Source organism: Labeo rohita, chromosome 18 (assembly GCF_022985175.1).
Source record: "Labeo rohita strain BAU-BD-2019 chromosome 18, IGBB_LRoh.1.0, whole genome shotgun sequence".
NCBI lineage: Eukaryota > Metazoa > Chordata > Actinopteri > Cypriniformes > Cyprinidae > Labeo > Labeo rohita.
In genome coordinates this window covers 8,465,226-8,485,705 of record NC_066886.1, presented here as the reverse complement: position 1 = coordinate 8,485,705, position 20,480 = coordinate 8,465,226, and the positions used below count along the sequence as shown (strand labels likewise).

Genomic DNA, 20,480 nt, shown 5'->3' with positions numbered 1-20,480 from the left:
TGATTAGCACGTTGTTAGCATGTTTCTAGCATGATTGGCAACGTTGCTAGCATGTTGCTAGCACGATTAGCATGTTTCTAGCATGATTAGCAATGTTGTTAGCATGTTGCTAGCACGATTAGCATGTTTCTAGCATGATTAGCAAGTTATTAGCATGATTAGCAAGTTACTAGCATGATTAGCAAAGTTGCTAGCATGTTGCTAGCACGATTAGCATGTTTCTAGCATGATTAGCAATGTTGTTAGCATGTTGCTAGCACGATTAGCATGTTTCTAGCATGATTAGCAAGTTACTAGCATGATTAGCAAAGTTGCTAGCATGTTGATAGCACGATTAGCAAGTTACTAGCATGATTAGCAACGTTTCTAGCATGATTCTGCCAACAATTTCTGAGTAAAAACTGCTTTAAAGTAAATTTTACACCAGTTTTGTTTATGTGTGTAAATGTAACTGACTTTATTTCGTTTCTCTCTCTTTTTAGAAAGCTGCTTGTTTGCATTAGGCGGACTGTAAAATGTAAAGCATTTTTAAAAATAATGAAAACATATGAAGTAAAATGTATTTCTATGTGGCATTTCAGACATGAATTGTGATATATGTTGTTTGCGTGATAACCTTTATCAGTAATCCAAACCAGAGATGCTCACAAGTCTCTGAGCTAGCGTCCAAGTCAAGTCTCAAGTCTCTGAGCTAGAGTCCAAGTCAAGTCTCAAGTCTTTGAGCTAGAGTCCAAGTCAAGTCTCAAGTCTCTTTATTATATTAAGTCTCTGGTTATAATAAGTGTTGCATCACGTACAGCGACCCATCCAACACTGCATAGCTATATATAAGGAACTCAAAGCATGTAATATGTTATAATGACTCCTTTATCTATTAGCATACAGTATCAGCTTTGATTTTGGTATATAATCAGTGTAAACAGGCTATTGCAACATGACAAAAACACCAAGAATGCTTTACTTTTAAGTTAATATCTGTATTTTGCCTTGTAGCATGAACACACAGTACAGTACAGACCAAAAATTAAGAAAGACCAAATATGGTCAAACATCACATTGTGCTCCTAATTTAAAAAAATTAGTAGCACAATCAAAATTTTAGGAGCACATTCTAAACAATAATCCAAAAATCTGATAAAAAAATGTGCCTTCCCATTATGAGGTGATATTTGACTCCTTAAAGTGATTTACAAGGGAATTTAACTTTTGTTTTTACCTTTTCATATGTTTAATGAGGCTCAGAGGTGGCAGAAGTGCAATCATATTCCTAAATTCATTGTTGAGATTAATGTTTTAAATCAAATTGTTTTAATACAGAAATGTTAAATGATTTAAATAACTGCCAGCAGGTGGCGGCAAGAGACTGATTTAATTACTGAATCATATCATTCATTTGATTCGTTCGAACTGCTGCTTCATTTAGGAATAAAGAGTGACTGTCTTTATGAATGGGAAATTGAATCATTTCACTAGATTCGTTTTAAAAACGAGTTCATTCATAAACGAAACACCGCTGTGTTTGAATGGAGATGCGCAGCGGCTCAGTTGTGACTTGTTTCAGACTACTTTTGACGACGAAATAGAGCAAAATCAGGCGTTAGTGTTACAGTCAGACAATGAAAGTCACTTAATAATAACATCTTGTTTATTTAACTGCTGTATTAAATCAGTATCTCATTTACAAACTCCCTTAAAATTAGTAAAAGCTTAGTTCGCGATATCACAAAGCTCTATTATAATCAATGACGCTGTCTATACTGAATCTTTTATCCTCATATCACATATTTTGCATTGAGCACTTCTTCTGTTTGGGCCGTCTTGTTTGAAGTTTTAAAATCCAAAGCTAACGATGAATGGCACAGCAGTCGACATGTTTGTTCGTTGTCCTCTCATGTGTGGCTCCTGCGCCTAAAATAAAAAAATAAAAAATGTGTGGCCGCGCCCGCGCGCAGCAGATACACGTCGCGTGTTACATGGGCAGGTTATAGGTAATGGAGGGAGGGGAATAACAGCGAGCTCATCAGTTGTTTCCTAAAAATAAACATTGTTCACGAGTCCCGCAGCTCGAGTCCGAGTCGAGTCTGAAGTCGAGTCTGAAGTCACTGTGTGTGCGACTTAAGTCGCACTCGAGTCCGAGTCTCAAACTCGAGTCCCCATCTCTGATCCAAACTAAATAAAATAATAAAACACACACTTCAAACAGCATTTAAACATTAATTTGAATGCTATGAATAAAGATCGTAGCCTTAAATATTGTATTAAAATTGCCTAATTAAAATAAACGATCATACTTTCTGTTATCATTTCTTAGACGTTTCTAAATTCAACTGCGTGTTCTATTTGGAACTTTTATTATGAAAAACAAAACGCGCTTCCTGGTGACGTCAAGCAGCGTCATTAACCTGCCGAATTGTTTTTCTGCATTGTGCGCTGCTCTGACACAGACAACTGATTATGAGCAGGTGAAGTTACAGCGAGCATCAAGAACAAGTTTATTTCAAGTACACTGGAGTGAGTTTGAATGATTTAAAGCTGTAATTCTGTTTATATAAGACAAGCATGACCCATGTTGCTGCTGCTGCTGTTGTTGTTGTTGTTGTGTTAACAGATCATGTCTGTCTGTCCCAACAGCATGTCAGGACCTAAAACAGCTGGAGCTGATGCTGGATCAGTGGTGTCGGACCCTCAACACTCCCAAAAGCTTCTAAGGGTCCTTCAGTCTTTAAGACAAGAGGATTGTTTTCAAGATGCAGTGTTGGTTTTGGAGGGTGAACAGATTCCTGTTCAGAAAAACATCCTGGCTGCTGCAAGTCCTTACATCAGGTATGAGAATATGCTTGAAGCTGGGATACATTTGCATGAAATTGGATCAGATTAGTAGAGCTGGTATGTTTCGCTCAGACATGTAACAGACCCTTGAGCAATGTGTCATATGGGTGTGCCAAACAGCCCCACCTCGCCAGTTGCTCGGGTCAGTTAAAGAAATAGTTCACCCAAAAACTAAGTAATTTACACACCCTCGTGAGAGTTCTGTGGGACAAAAAAGAAGACATTTTGTAGAATGTCCTAGTCAGTTTTTTCTATGCATTGACAATGGCTTGTGACTGAAAGCCTTGGAAAGGAAACCAAATAGAAAAGTTTGAAAAAGTGTTCAAATGACCGTGAGTTTATGGATGCTGTGATATTCAGTTAATATACTAAAACTAAAACCAGAAAAAAGCCATTACTTTAGAAAGACTGAAATAAAATAAACTGCAACAAAAAGTTAAACTTATTTTAGCTAGTTTACAAAGCAATATTTTTATTTAGTTTAATATATACATAAAAACTATAAATATAAATATATATATATATATATATATATATATATAAAAAAAATACTAAATTATAAAACAAAAATTACTAAAACTTTAAACAAAATAAAATTGAATAGTGTATCAATTAGTTTTTCATTTAGTTTAAGTACTAAAATAGCTAAAAGTATAAACTGTAAAACTATAAATGTTTAAAATAAATAAAAATAAATATAAAAAATAACACTAAATTATAAAACACAAAATTACTAAACTTTAAACAAAAAAAATAAAATCTAATAGTATATAAATTAGTTTTTCATTTAGTTTAAGTACTAAAATAACTGAAAGTATAAACTAAAACTTTAAACTATAAATACTTAATAAAATAAATAAAAATAAATATAAAAAACAATACTAAATTATAAAACAAAATTACTAAACTTTAAACAAAATAAAAAATCAAATCTAATAGTATATAAATTAGTATTTCATTTAGTATAAGTACTAAAATAACCAAAAGCATAAACTAAAACTGTAACTACTTAAATAAAATAAATATAAAAAATATATACTAAATTATAAAACAAAAAATTACTAAAACTTTAAACAAACAAACAAAAAAAATCTAATAGTATATCAATTAGTTTTTTATTTAGTTTAAGTACTAAAATAACTAAAAGTATAAACTAAAACTTTAAACTATAAATACTTAATAAAATAAATAAAAATAAATATAAAAAACAATACTAAATTATAAAACACAAAATTACTAAACTTTAAACAAAATAAAAAAATAAAATCTAATAGTATATAAATTAGTATTTCATTCAGTATAAGTACTAAAATAACTAAAAGCATAAACTAAAACTGTAACTACTTAAATTAAATATATATAAAAAATATATACTAAATTATAAAACACAAAATTACTTAAACTTTAAACAAAAAAAATCTAATAGTATATCAATTAGTTTTTCATTTAGTTTAAGTACTAAAATAACAAAGTATAAACTCAAACTTTAAAACTATAAATACTTAAAAAATAAAATAAATAAAAATAAATATAAAAAACAATACTAAATTATAAAACACAAAATTACTAAACTTTAAACAAAATAAAAAAATAAAATCTAATAGTATATAAATTAGTATTTCATTTAGTGTAAGTACTAAAATAAGAAAGCATAAACTAAAACTTTAAAACTGTAACTACTTAAATAAAATAAATATAAAAAATACACTAAATAATAAAACACAAAATTACTAAAACTTTACACAATAGTATATCAATTAGTTTTTCGTTTAGTTTAAGTACTAAAATAACTAAAACCATAGTCTAAAACATAAACTATATAAATATTAAAATATAATTAAAATGGGTAACACTTTACAATAAGTTTCATTTCTTTAAAGTGCATTAGTTAACAAACTAAGAATGAACAATACTTCTACAGCATTTATTAATCACAGCTAATGTTAATTTCAGGATTTATTATTGCATTGTTAAAATCTTTATTAAAAAGTTGTGTTTGTTAACATTAGTTAATGCACTGTGAACTAACATTAACAATGAACGACTGTATTTTTATTAATTAACATTAACAAAAATTATAAATACTGTAATAAATGTATAGTTCATTAGTCGTTCATGGTAGTTAGTACATTAACTAATGTTAACAAATGACATCTTATTGTAAAGTGTTACCAAAAACACAAAATTACTAAAACTTTAACCAAAATAAAAAAATAAATAAATAATACAAACTAATAGTATATCAATAATACTAAAATAACATTCTGTGAACTATTCACAAACTGTTTGATAAATGTACTGTTCATGTAAAGCAAATCTTTTTTAAAGAAACAGTTGATGCAAATCTTCCAAGTCAAGTATCAGACAGAATCGTTTTTCAAATTCAGTTTGCTGATTCAATTATCCAGGGTCTTAACTGTTGTTCCCAAAAGTTGACTGATAAGTCAATAATTCCAGTTCCCAAACCTCTTTCATCCTTAATATTCAAGTTTTCACAATAGACATGTTATCACACATCATAATCCAAGCTTACTGGATTGAATCACTGCAATGAAAGAAACGATGAGCTGGAAACATTATATTAAGGCCCTTTTGCCCTTATTGGCTCGAGTGCTTGTAGAGAAACGTCCAGCATTTTTTGGGTCATTTTTTAGGTGAGGATTCTGTTACAAAAGTAACATTTTTTTTAATGTGAACAAGAAAGAAATGGAATGCAACCAGCTGAAACTGAAAAAACTAAATTTTTAGAACATTTGTAGCGCATTTTATATAGCAGTTCTCTGAGATATTAGGTCAGTCCTTTTATTAGCTCCAAAGTGAATGCAAACTCATGTTACTTTATGTTTCCAGGACCAAATTAAATTACAACCCACAAAAGGAGGATGGATCTGTATACAAAATCGAGTTGCAAGGGATCTCTGTCACAATCATGAGGCAGATATTGGACTACATTTTCAGTGGGCAGGTAATTGTATTACTCACAAATGCTATATAAATGTTATGGAAACCTTTTAAAATGATGGTTTTCAGGCATAGAAAAGTAATAGAAATTCTAAAATAAAAAAAATGTGTGTGTATGTGTGTGTGTGTATATATATATATATATATATATATAGATAGATAGATAGATATATAGATATATAGATTTTTAAAAACGTTATCCTTTACAATTAATTCCATTATAATCAATTATAATTACAAAGAGCTGGAAAGTTTATGGAAAAGTTGTAAATAAAACAAACAGAAAACTTTGAAAAAGGGTTCAAATGACTGTGAGTTTATGGATGCTGTGATATTCAATTAATATACTAAAACTAAAACCACTAAAAAAAGCCATATTAATAAAAATAAAAATAAATCTAAAAAAATACTAAATTATAAAACACTTTAAATTACTAAAACTTTAAACAAAATAAAAAAAATAAATAAATCTAATAGTATATCAGTTAGTTTTTCATTTAGTTTAAGTACTAAAATAACTAAAAGCATAGACTAAAACAAAAACTACAAATATTAATAAAAATAAATATAAAAAATAAATACTAAATTATAAAACACTTTAAATTACTAAAACTTTAAACAAAATAAAATCTAATAGTATATCCATTTTTTTTCATTTAGTTTAAGTACTTAAATAACTAAAAATATAAACTAAAACTTTAAAACTATAAATACTTAAAAAAAAAATAATAATAATAATACTAAAAAACACAAAATTACTAAAACTGTATTTTTAGTTATTTTAGTACTTAAACTAAATGAAAAAAATAATGGATATACTATTAGATTTTATTTTGTTTAAAGTTTTAGTAATTTTTGTGTTTTAGAATTTAGTATTATTTTTTTAATATTTATTTTTATTTATTTATTTTTTAAATTTGAATTTAAGTTTTAGTCTATGCTTTTAGTTATTTTAGTATCAAATCTAATAGTATATAAATTAGTATTTAATTTAGTATAAGTACTAAAATAACTAAAAGCATAAATTAAAACTATAACTACTTAAAAAATAAATGTAAAAAATAATACTAAATTATAAAACACAAAATTACTAAAACTTTAAATAATAATAAATGCTTTTATAGTTGTCTGTTTGCTAGTAACGCCCAGCAAAACTTTTCTCTTTGGCTCTCTGATTTCTAGATTACCCTAAATGAAGACACCATCCAGGATGTGGTCCAGGCTGCTGATCTTCTGCTCCTCACTGATCTCAAATCCCTGTGCTGTCAGTTCCTGGAGAGCTGCATCACTGCAGAGAACTGCATTGGTATTCGGGTCTTTTCTTTGCATTACTGCCTGCACCACGTCTACCACGTGGCCACCGAGTACCTGCAGACGCATTTTCGAGATGTGGCCAATACGGAGGAGTTCCTGGAGCAGCCGCCAGATCGCCTCTGTGAACTCCTGTCTATAGAGAAGCTCAACGTGGGGAATGAAAAGCACGTTCTGGAGGCCGTGGTCCGCTGGATCGCACATGACACTGAAGCTCGGCGAGTGAGTGGAACAAGTGTTTTGGAAGGGTTCCATATGCACAGGCATAGAAAAACCTCAAACATATTTATAATTATTTCATCATAATTATTTAATCTAGATTTATTTTCATTAAGAAAAACCTAATAAACATTATAGTTGCTTGAAATAAAATAATCGTTGATTGAAGGTAAAATATTTTTTTTAGCTTCAAGTAACTAAAACTAGCCTAAAACAAATAACTAAAAATGGTGTAAATGTATGTAAAATGATGTAATAATGTAAATAAATGTATATTAAAAAAAAAAAAGGTAATAGAAGTTTGAAAAAACAACAAAATTAATAAAACTTAATGAAAAGTAATGAAAAGAAAATAAAATTAATGTAAAAACGAAATATATAAAAATAAATTTTAATTAAAAAATTAGCAAAAAATTATAATAGTATATATTTAAATTAAATAAATAAATACTGCTGTTCAAAAGTTTGGGGTATGTAAGATTTTGAAAATGTTATAAAAAGTCTCTTGAAATAAAATAAATGTTGACTGAAAGTAAATTAAAATTAATGTTTAAAAATTAAACTTTAAATTTCAACTAGTCTCATTTTTGTTTTATTTAACTTGAAGTACTAAAATAACAAACTAAACTAAAACAAATAACTAAAAATTAAAAAAAAAAAAAAGGCATATTTAAAAAAAACACACACACAACAAAATTACTAAAACTTTAAAGTTGTTAAAACAGAAAATATACAAATAAAATCTAACAAAAAATATGACCAAAAAATGATATTATATATTTCATTTACATAAATACTGCTGTTTGTGTTCAGTAAGATTTTTGAAATGTTACAAGTCACTTGAAATAAAATACACGTTAACTGAAAGTAAGATAAAATGTAAAAAAAAATTTCAGCTAGTCTCATTTTTGTTGTTTTAACGTGAAGTACTAAAATAACAAACTAAATCAAAACAAATAACTAAAAATTACAAAAAAACAGGCATATTTATAGGCATAGGCATTTTTAAAAAAAAAAACAAACAAAAACTTTTTTGCAAAAACTTTAAAATGAACATCAAAACAGAAAATATAGAAATAAAATCTAATTAAAAATATTAGCAAAAAAATATATATATAATATGATACATTTTAAATAAATAAATAAACTTTTATGCTTACCCAAGGCTGCATGTATTTGATCAAAGACGGAAACAAAACAGTAACATTGTGAAGTATTATGACAATTTAAAAAACCTTTTTTAAGAGTAGAATGTTCAAAAGAGCATTATTTTTTTTTTAAATAATTTTTTGTAACATTGTATTTTTCTTTACTGTCACTGTTGATCATTCATCATCCTTGCTGAATAAAACTGTTAATTTCTTTCATATCAAAACTTACTGACTCCAAACTTTTGAACCATTTGTTATCTCTTAATATTTATTTGAGCTGATATTCATATCAGTCCTTTTTAAATAGGATACCTTTCTTCCAGGTCCATATGAAAGAGGTGATGTCCGCCGTGTGGGTTCAGGGCCTGGACCAGAGCTACCTCCAGGAGCAGATGCTCGGAGACTCCCTGATGAGGGAAGTAATACGGAATTATTGTATGGAGTCTCTGGGAGGAGCAGCGCAGCAGGGGGAGGCGCTGCTCGCTGCGTTTAAACCCCGCGGCTACTCTGAGTGTATCGTCACTGTAGGGGGTGAGGAGAGGATGTGAGTAAAAACATGCGTAATATAAAACGAACTAGATTTTACTGTTTTTTTTATGTTGCGCTGAATTCCTGTGCGTTTCTAATGCAGCTCGCGGAGGCCTACGGCAGCAGCGCGATGCATGTGTCCGCTTTATGACCGAAACAGACAGCTCTGGATTGAACTGAAGCCAATGAATGAGAGGCGTGTTGGCCACAGGGTTGTGTCAGCAGGTTTGTACTGTCTCAGCATTGTTTTGATGCTGATTGTTTTTAACAATAATAATAAGAAATATTTTAAAGCAACAAATAAGGATATGAGAATGGTTTCTAAAGGATCACGTGACACTGAAGTCTACAGTAATGATGCTGAAAATTCAGTTTTGCATCACAGGAATAAATTACAATGTAATATATATTTAACTAGAAAACAGGTAATTCTTCTGCAAAAAAACAGAATTAAAAAAACATAGTTATTAAAATAATTGTTGATTGAAGGTAAAATAAAATGTAAAAAAATATCAGCTTTATTTGTTTTGTTTAGCTTGAAGTACTAAAACTAACCTAAAACAAATAACTAAAAGTGGTGTATGTGTGTAAAATTATGTAATAATGTAAATTAATTTATATATATATATATATATATATATTTTTTTTTTTAAAACATAATAAAAGTTGCAAAAACACAAAATTAATACAGCTTTAAAATTAATGTTAAAACTGAAAATATAAAAATAAATTTAATTTAAAAATTAGCAAAAAATGTTTATAGTATATATTTAAATTAAATAAATAAATACTGCTGTTCAAAGGTTTGGGATAAGTAAGATCTTGAAAATGTTATAAAAAGCCTCTTGAAATAAAATAAATGTTGACTGAAAGTAAATTAAAATTAATGTTTAATAATTAAATGTTTAATAATTAATTTAATTACTTAATTAATTTAATAATTAATTAATGTAAATAAATACTGCTGTTCAAAAGTTTGGGGTAAGTATGATTTTGAAAATGTTAATAAGTATTTTAAATTGTAATAACATTTCACAATATTACCATTTTATTTCAAATCCATTTTTGTTTCAAATCAAAGAAATGTCATTTTGATGAGCATAAGAGACTTTTTTCAAAAACATTAAAAAAATCAATCTGTTAGTATGCGGTCTAGAAAGATGTAGAATCACATCCTGTCTTAGATTTTAGTGCATTCACAGCAATAAAAATCCATTATATGCTTTCCTGAGCTTTTCCAAAAATCCTTTGAATCTGTTAATGGATTTAAATAGATTAAACTACATATAACTGTTATGAAATGAATTGCAGAGTCTGACTTGTTTCTCATAGTTCATCCTGAGGATCATTGGGATTTCTGTGTACTGTTATTTAATGACTGAACTGTAATTAACTGATAATCTGTCCAATCCAGAGGGATACCTGTTTGCAATAGGAGGAATGGATGAGAATAAAACTGTCTTGAGCAGTGGAGAGAAATATGACCCAGAGACCAACACCTGGACTCAAATCCCACCAATGATGCAGGTATTCCTCTTTCCTCATAGTACATAAGTACATATTGTCATTATCAACTAGTTGATGGGTTGTCTGAATGACTGTGATTTGAAATAAAATGTATTAATCAGAATGAAGACTGCATGTTACAATACCAGTCAAAAAGTTTTGAACTGTAAGATTTTTAATGTTTTTAAAGGTGAAGTTCACTTCCAGAACAACAATTTACAGATAATGTACTCACCCCGTTGTCATCCAAAAGGTTCATGTCTTTCTGTCTTCAGTCGTAAAGAAAATGTGTTTTTTGAAGAAAATATTTCAGCATTTTTCTCCATATAATGGGCTGATATGGTGCCCCGAGTTTGAACTCCCAAAATGCAGTTTAAATGCGGCTTCAAACGATCCCAAATGCGGTTGTAAATGATTCCAGCCAAGAAAAAAGGGTCTTATCTAGCGAAACGATCGGTTGTTTTCATTAAAAAAATACAATTTAAATATTTTTTAATCCCAAACGCTTGTCTTGTCTTGCTGTCTCTGAACTCTGTGTATTCTGACTCAAAACAGTTAGGGTATGCTTAAAAACTTCAATTGTATTTTCTCCCTCAACTTCAAAAATCATTTCAAAATCATCCTACATCCCTGCAGAAGTACCGACACATCCTTTGCAAAGTGAACATGCAAAGAAGATCAAACTATTTAAAATAACTGTTTTCTATTTGAATATATTTTCAAATGTAATATATTCCTGTGATTTCAAAGCTGAATTTTTAGCATCATTACTCCAGTCACATGATCCTTCAGAAATCATTCTAATCTGATTTGCTGCTCAAAAAACATTTATTTATAATTATTTTTGATAACAACTGATTAGTATTTTTTCCAAGTTTCTTCGGTGAATAGAAAGTTAAGAAGAACGCAGTTATCTGGAATAGAAATCTTTTGCAACATTATAAATGTTTTTATCATCACTTTTGATCAATTTAAAGCATCCTTGCTAAATAGTGTTAATTTCTATCATATATATATATATATATATATATATATAATTTAGTTATAATAATATAATTTAGTTTTTTTAATGGTATAGTCATAGTGTGTAATGTTACAAAAGATTTTTTATTTCAGATAAATGCTGATCTTTCTATTCATCAAAGAATCCTGACAAAATGTACACAACTGTTTTATATATTGCTAATAATATTAAATGTTTCTTGAACAGCAAATCAGCATATTAGAATGATTTCTGAAGGATCATGTGACACTGAAGACTGGAGTAATGATGCTGAAAATTTATATTTAATTAAAGGAATAAATTACATTTTAAAATATATTTAAATACAAACCAGCAATTTTAAATAGTAAAAATATGCCGCAATATGACTTATTTTGCTGTGTTTTGGATCAAATAAATGCAGGCTTGGTGAGCAGAAGAGACTTCTTTAAAAAACATTAAAAAATCTTGCTGTTCAAAAACTTTTTACTGGTAGTGTGTATTTCTGACTCTATGAAGCTTTCTGAATTACATAAGTGATTAAAAAAACATAAAATTAATGATTAAAGTCAACTAATATCTCATTTTAATAGTAAAAACAATACATTTAAAGTTTTTGCAACATATTTAGATACAGGAGGCTATGTTATCATCTTTGTGAAAAAATTATGACAGATTTCTTTGTGATTTTTCTCATTTGCAGTCGCTTTGAATAAAACCTGCCAAGTGAACGAATGTAAATGGAGAAATTTGAATAGGAATGCTACTGTTGGACTAACATTAACTAAATTAACCGTTCTAGTTTATTAAATCTATTTAGAGATGAAATAATAACCAATTTGGTATAAAGAAACTTGTTTATTGATTTTAATTGGTTGAAAATGGTAGCTACTGTATAATCTCATCTTTACAATACAGTTCTTACATGAACCACCAGATGTCACTATTGTCATATTGTATTTTCTTATGTCTTTCCAGGCCAGGCAGCACTTTGCCATTGCAGAGTTGGATGGGATGATCTACGTCTTGGGTGGAGAGAACAAGGACACTGAGGTCCTCCTCACGATGGAGGTGTTTGACCCCCATTGCAATGTTTGGCGAACACAACCACAAATGACCACAGTGCGCAAGGTCAGGTTTAACTCCTTTTTTGTTGTTGTGGTTCAAATCCACACACTTTCACTGCAATACTCTCATGCTTTTCACACTTTGTCTCTCAGTTCGGTTGCTGTGCCACCATGAAGAAGAAATTGTATGTGATGGGCGGAGGATCATTCGGGAAGATTTACGACTCTGTGGAGTGCTATGACCCCAAAACCCAGCAGTGGACAACAGTCTGCCCTCTTAAGGAAAGGAGGTAAAGTGTATAAATGGACGCATGTTCATTTAAGAGATTCTATTCAAAACAAAATAAAAACACTCATATAAACTACCAGTCAAAAGTCAAAAACAGTAAGATTTTTAATGTTTTTTGAAGAAGTCTCTTCTGCTCACCCTGCATTTATTTGATCCTAAAATACAGCTAAAAAACAGTAAAGTTTTGAAATATTTCTACTATTTAAAATAACTGCTTTCATTTGAATATATTTTAAAATTTAATTTATTCCTGTGATTTCAAAGCTGATTTTTTTAGCATCATTACTCCAGTCACATGATCCTTAAGAAATAATTCTAATATTCTGATTTGCTACTCAAAAAACATTCATTATTATTGTTGAAAACAGCTGAGTAGAATTTTTCAAGTTTCTTTGATGAATAGAAAGTTCAGAAGAACAGCATTTATATATATATATATATATATATATATATATATACTGACTCCAAGCTTTTGAATGGTATAGTGTATAATGTTACAAAAGCTTTTTATTTTCGATAAATGCTGATCTTTGGATCTTTCTATTCATCAAAGAATTATTTAATTAAGTGTTATTATGAATTATGGTCTCTAATTTTTGCCAGAAGCGCTGGTTTAAATATCAAACACTTTATTGGTGGATTTGTTTTTTAGAAACACAAAGCTGTTTACTTCACAAGACATTAAATGATAGACTGAAGTCATGTAAAATACTTGATTACTTGTGAATCATTGTGATGTTTTTATCAGCTGTTTGAACTCTCATTCTAACGGCACCCATTCACCGCAGAGGATCCATTGGTGAGCATATGATGTAATGCTGAGTTTCTCCAATTCTGTTCCAATGAGGAAACAAACTCATTTAAGTGAATCTAAAGCAATTTTTTCCTTTAGATACACTGTTTGTTAAAAATTTGCACTGGAATACAGGCTTGTATAGCCAACATTTTGTCTAAGGGTCTGTATTTTTATATAACATAGGAAAAGTGTGTCAGTGTGCCCTTGCAATTTGTTTCGTAACATTTTAACTTTAAAAGACGGTGATGTAATTTTATTACATTTAGGTAACCAGGTTTTCATTGAATAGGTGTGAAAGAGGTTACATTATTATTTGATAATAGGAAATGGCAGAAACGTCATTTAGCATAACTTGGCCCCCATGCATTCAAACCGCAAACACTGGATGATCAAAGCAGCGTGGTCTTTGCAGATGTGAATTTGGAGAATGTTTTTTTCACATCCTGCGTATGACGCAGACAAACATCAAAAGTTAAACAGATTACATTTTAAGGCACAGGCAGCACATCTTCAACAGCTATGAGTACTGAGACACACCCCACAATCTGAGATGTTTTACAGATGTGTAGTTAGAACAATAGTAGTCAAGGGGCCTATCGGTCTAGCCCATGTAACTGGAAACAATTGATCACCATCTGGAGGAACATAAATAGTCATTTTTCTTGGCGTTCTTGTCTTGTTTGGAGTATGATTTTGTTCACAGTTCTGTTACACAATCTAATGAACTGCCTGGCTGCCTACTGCCTTCTAAAGCAGCATCCTAACCGCCATGAAACCTCATAAGTAACTGATTTGAGACACAATGCATCGGCACTAACTACTGACGCAATACAAATAGCACTTTGCACAGAGGACTTGACTCCTCCAATTGACCCTTCGCAAAGACCCGCCCCCTTTGTTACCGTTGGCAAGCCATGACGCTCTCACGCAGTGTTGCCAAGTCCGCGGAATTGAGATACTTTAAGACTGTTGCCTCGGGTTGTTTTTGACATCCGTGGGTTGAAGCGACCCCAATAACGTGATATTTAGCCGCTGGAATGCTAATTTTACCAGGGGAACCCCGCCAAAAAACGATTTTTTTTACCGGGAGACGCCCCTCGAAACGCGATTGGGCTACTTTTGGACTCCTTTTGAGTAGCAAGTGGGCGGGTTTTGTTGTGAAAACTTGGCAACCCTGCTCTTACGCCACAAAACTGACAACACACCGACAGACAAGACAAAACAGGTTACCTGTGGTATAAAACAAACTCTCTGTCTTTAAGTCATTTTTTTTAAAAAAAGAAATTCAAACAATAAATACCGTTTTGTGGTTCTTTGATGTGTCCTGACAGATAGCTGTAGCGCCTCAGTTCAAGCGGCAAGTGAACCGATTATCTCTTCCTCTTTGCTAGTTATTAGCGTTAAATAAATATATATGAACATCATAAGTTATCTTGTTTCAATGACGAAAAGACGTAAGTAAACGGCATTTTTCAAGTTCAAGTCCACCGATGTTAATGTAACGTTACTAGTGATGGGTCGTTCTTGAACGGTTCGTTAATTTTGAACGAATCTTTCATGTGACTCGTGACGAACGAGTCGTCTCGGGGAGTGATTCGTTCAGTCGCGCATGCGCAACATCTTTTTAAGGTTTGTACTGAAATTAATTCACTTGTCTCGAGTCTTCGGGTTTGTGGAGTCGTTTGTTCATCTTATGGGGTGTTCACGTGATGAACGAACGACTCGAACCCGAAATCTTGTCAGATAAGAGGTGAGGTGAGCTAATCATAGATTTAAGAAAGACCCAGGTAAACAATGAATTAATCTTTTCTGTTTCTTGTAGCATTATATTTTTGTCTTGTTTGTAGTGTGATCAAAGTTTGTCTAAGCAGTAGATGTGTTAGAGAGGTAACACGTAACATTTTAATTATATTGTGCTAGAATGAACAAAATGACTCGGAAAAAAGATTCGTTCATTTTGATGAACGAGACTCAAAGGTCCAAATCGGTAAAATGATCTGAACTTCCCATCACTACAAATTATAGTCTATAATCTACTCTCCGGTCTGGTTTGTTTGTCGGAAAAAAGGCAGATTCGAAATTATGATTGGTCCGAATCGCCTGTCAATCAAACTCACTGCTAAGGGTTAATTGGTTGTAGACTTTAATCAAGGTAGTGCCATATTTAATGTTAGGAAGAGAAGTACAGTGCGTTTATTGGATTTTATCGTTTAACGACATGGCGATTGTTCAGCTGACCAAACATATTTCTCATAAAAAAAAACTTTAAATAGAAACCTTTAATATATATATAGACATTTATAATGTTACAGAAAACGTCATAAAAAATTCTGTGAATTGGATGTGAATGATTTCTGAAGAATCATGTGACACTGAAAACTGGAGTAATGACTGCTAAAAAGTCAGCTTTGCCATCACAGGAATAAATTACATTTTATAACACATTAATCTAATTACTCTGCATTATCAGCTGTTTGCTAATTGACGTAATTGTGATTTGTGCGCTACTCCTTGATGACAACCCGACTTTGTAATTTCCTCAGGTTTGGCGCGGTAGCTTGTGGCATTGGACAAGAGCTCTATGTATTTGGTGGTGTGAGGAACCGAGACGCTGACAATCCAGAGTCCAGTCAGATGACCATCTGCAAGTCTGAGTTCTTCCATGATGAACTAAAAAGGTGAGCTCTTCAAAGCAGCATTAGTACAGAGCAATACTAGAGTGATGTGTATGTTCATGCATGTCTTTGTTTTCTCTCAGGTGGGTGGATTTAGATGACCAGAACCTCTGCATACAGGCCACGTCGTCTTTTGTTTATGGAGCTGTTCCTATTGGTGCCAGCATATATGTGATTGGAGAACTTGACACTGGTAAGCTGATAAAGGACTTAATCACATTTTATCCTCTGTCTAGGAATATCTTTTTATATGTATATCTTCAAATTCCGTCCTTGAGAAGGTCAACATTTTTTGTGTTATGATAACGTATACATTCAAGCTACAACGAGTGCAAATTTGAGCTTTTTTTAAAGAGATAGTTCAACCAAAAATTAAAATTCTGTCATTGATTACTCACCCTCATGTCATTCCAAATTCATAAGACCTTCGTTTCAATTTCGGAACACAAATTTTTGATGAAATCTAAGAGCTTTCTGATCCTGCATAGAAAGCAACAGAACTGATACATTTAAGGCCCAGAAAGGTAGTAAGGACATCATTAAAATAGTTCATGTGACATCAGTGGTACAACAAAAACAAAAATAGAAACTATGTAGACATTAACAAATGTATTATTATTATTATTATTATTATTATTATTATTATTAATCCAGACAAAATTACTAAAACTAACAAAAAAAAAAATTAGCAAATCTAATTCAAAATATTAATAAAAATTACAACAGTATCTGTAATAGTAGTATTAACTATAATAGTAATGATACTATAGTAATATTGTTAAATTATGAATTATATACTGTGTAAGAACAATCAGACCAGTATTTATTGCTCTCAAAATCAATGCTAATCTCAATTAGGCTGTTTAAGTACAGCACTTTTTCTCTTAAACAACTGATTACAGTATGTAATGCACTTTTAAATTTAAATAGTTCAAATATAAATAAATGAATAAAAAAATTATAAACCGCAGTACTGAAGTATTCAAATAATATTACAATATATTTTACTGCAAAAATGCCACCAAGGTTTGATTTCTGGGAATACTACTAAATGATGAATGAATGATGATTTTGAATGGAGTGAGTTGATTACATGTGTATATATATATATATATATAAACAGTTTAAATTGAACAGATTTGCTAAAATGCTGTATTATACAAAAATGCATGCTATTTATGTAGACTAGAACTTAAAATACTCACTGCATGATATATTTTTTTTTATGTTTGGTCTGCAGGCACCAGTTTTGACTATGTGCGGGAGTTCCGCCGAAGCACGGGTACCTGGCACCCCACCAGACCCCTCATGCCCTCTGATCTGAGCAAGACGAGCTGCGCCGCCCTACGCATCGCTAACTGTAAGCTGTTCCGCCTGCAGCTCCAGCAGGGACAGTTCCGCATCCGGGTTCAATCCACATAAATAGCTTTATGTCACTCCTCCGTCGTCTGCTGGGCTGGAGGAGGATGCAGAGGATTGTGGGCTTACACTGGCAACAGCAGATGTTTGGTTATAACGTGGGAAAGCTTGAATTAATGGTCCTGTTTTTTATGTTTGATGCATTTCGAGGATGAATTGTACATGTTTTTTTTTTTTTTTTTCATTCATTTTTAACTTGACTCCCAGGCACAGGAAATGCTGTTACATTAGATAGGACCTGCTCACTATAGGTTATATTGTTGCAGCTTGTTATTTGACGCTTTTGAACATTGGTGAAGGAGGTCAAAATTGCCTATTTTATACAGTAGTTGAGTCTTAAATGTGGGTTCGGTAAGTAAGGGAACAAATTAAATCAAGAACTAATCAGGGCTAGTGGTATGTTCATATCAAGCACAATTATGTTGCTAATGCAAGTGTCTGTCTAGCTACTGTACAATCAAAATTGAAATGACATGCTAGATTACTGAAATGATTTAAAATGTCATCTCATTGCTCTTTTGCTGATAATTAATCTTGAATTTTAAGTTTTCTGTTATATATGTATTTATAATTTTAAATATTCTAATAATAAGTATACATATAATACACACAATTTATATATATATATATATATATATATATATATATATATAAAACTAAATATATTACGGATTATAAACATATATTTATATAATTATTATTGTAAGTGCATAAGTTGACTGGATGCCTTCTTTTGACTGGAAGGCCGCCTTATGAGAAATTTCAGTCTTGTTAAACTTTGCCAATACGTACATTATGCCTTACAAATTGCGAGTAACATTACTTTTTTTCTTTTTAAGTCCCATCTGTGTTTCATTTATGAAAAGAAAAATTGCCGGTAAACGCCCAGCTGTGGGACTGTTTTTACTGAATTTGGATACCTACTCTTGTTCAGAAAATGAACTTAAAGTAGCCAGTTTTTATATTACATTTGTTTAATAAATGCGGTTAAATATTTAATTAGTCTCAACAGTTAACTTGGTAGCCTTAGTTAATAGTCAGACTAAGTTTTCTGATTGGTGTTATACAAGCAAGAATATATGAGTTTACATTTTAGTTTAGACTAATCTTTATGCACTGTATTGTCAAAGTTGAAAGCGAAAATGGTGGATATTTGCATATTTCATGTGTCTTTCTCTGGCTGCGTGCTGGTCTGCCTATCTTAACTGATCAAATTTTGCTGTTGGTCTTGTATCCAGGGACTCAAAACACCACAGCATGTCAGAAATAGATGCAAGTTGCTGGTCTCACCCTTATGTGGCGAGATGTATTTTGTGAATGACCTCTGAACTGGCTTTCCTGTCAGTGTGGACGGTTTTGGCATCTGGTGACCCCATTTGTTCTGTGCATGATTCAGCTGCTGCTGTCTGTTCTAATTGAAGGGACGAACATTGCATATTCACCACCATGGAAATGCAATCCAATAGCAGGAATAAATACACACTTTCACACACTAGACACTAACATTTGTCTCAAACTATGAGAATGTGGGCGAAAAAATGTTACAGGACCAATTTGTGGTATTTGCACCAATGCACTGATCACTAGATTGAAGATGTGAACTTACCAAGGTTAGTGTAAGTTGTACTTTCTATATCACCACAAAATTTGCTGTTGTTATTGACGTGGAAGTGCTGTCAGAATGCAGAGTATATTAACTATGCATGATAAGTAGTGTGTTCCTCGCCAAGACTTCACACACAATACATGCTCATGAAAATGATCAACACACTCACTTTACTGTAAACACTGTCATGAGTCCATTTGCACACAAAACTAAAACACTTGGTGTCTGCCAGAACATTGTGATTAATAAAATGTAGCACATAATGTTTATATTTTGCAAAGTGGTGTTCTGGTACTAGAGGGACATTTTCACTGTGGAATTCTTATTCCATGTTTTTGATGTTTTGGAATTTAGAATGTTAGATCTGCCTCCGAGGTCATGTTGAAATATGCCTCGTAATAAAATCTTATGCGGAAGTTGGTGGTGTGTCTTTTATTTGGTTATTAAAACATACATGAAATTAAAGTAATTATTACAGTGTATTATTCCAGTTAATTACATTTTCACTTATTTATATTTAAATTATATATGAGCAATATCATACTCGTAACCATGAGATACGGCTGTATATCGGCACGGCTGTGATTCGGCCATAGGTAAACAGCTACTAGTGTGATATTGCGTTTATTCAACACTTCAATGTCACTACTGTGTAAATGCATAAGAAACAACAACTTTTGTGCGAACGACATCCTTCCATTGATTCAAATCTAAGTTTGACAGTTTAACAGCTGAGCCCAGGCCTCCGTTACTAATTCAAAAACGTCACTTTAGAACTAGTAAGAAAGGAACATGAGTTGCTTCATTGAAAGCTTATTGTATTACTGTATTAAAAGCTCAATGTATTATGTAGAGTATTATGAGAGAGAGATGGACTGTGTGAGTGTGATTACCTGCATATGATCCAGCATTCAATCTTCAGTTTAAATGTTTGAATGTCTGCTGCATCTTACGTGTTGAAAATAAAAATAACTTCCTTGTTCATAACAGCATTTCAGTCTCTTAATATTAGTCTTTACTGCTGACTCACTCATAAATAGTCTCTTGTCGCCATCTAATGACAGAATAATGTATCAAAATCACCATCACGAACACACAAACACAATTTCCCAATACTAAATAACTATTAACTATTAAATAC

The 20,480-nt window shown here is 31.2% G+C and overlaps 1 protein-coding gene across 2 annotated transcripts; it reads left to right on the top strand.

The window, feature by feature from the left end:
- Positions 1-2,382: 2,382 nt before the first annotated feature.
- gan (gigaxonin) lies at positions 2,383-19,755 on the top strand. Of its 2 annotated transcripts, none has more exons than XM_051135688.1 (12): positions 2,383-2,462; positions 2,632-2,823; positions 5,680-5,794; positions 6,973-7,323; positions 8,795-9,015; positions 9,103-9,224; positions 10,414-10,526; positions 12,466-12,618; positions 12,708-12,844; positions 16,183-16,317; positions 16,398-16,507; positions 17,555-19,755. In XM_051135688.1, the coding sequence occupies exons 1-12, from the start codon at positions 2,455-2,457 to the stop codon at positions 17,734-17,736; spliced, it is 1,839 nt and encodes a 612-aa protein (XP_050991645.1). In that variant the 5' UTR covers positions 2,383-2,454; the 3' UTR covers positions 17,737-19,755. The 2 variants fall into 2 exon arrangements, with proteins under 2 accessions (XP_050991645.1, XP_050991646.1); XM_051135689.1 differs by having other exon boundaries at positions 2,390-2,511.
- Positions 19,756-20,480: the final 725 nt, after the last annotated feature.

Excerpts from the sequence above, each read along its gene's own strand:
- gan (XM_051135688.1), top strand. Across the intron at positions 12,845-16,182 it reads TGCCCTCTTAAGGAAAGGAG|GTTTGGCGCGGTAGCTTGTG; the intron begins GTAAAGTGTATA and ends TAATTTCCTCAG. Across the intron at positions 16,318-16,397 it reads TTCCATGATGAACTAAAAAG|GTGGGTGGATTTAGATGACC; the intron begins GTGAGCTCTTCA and ends GTTTTCTCTCAG.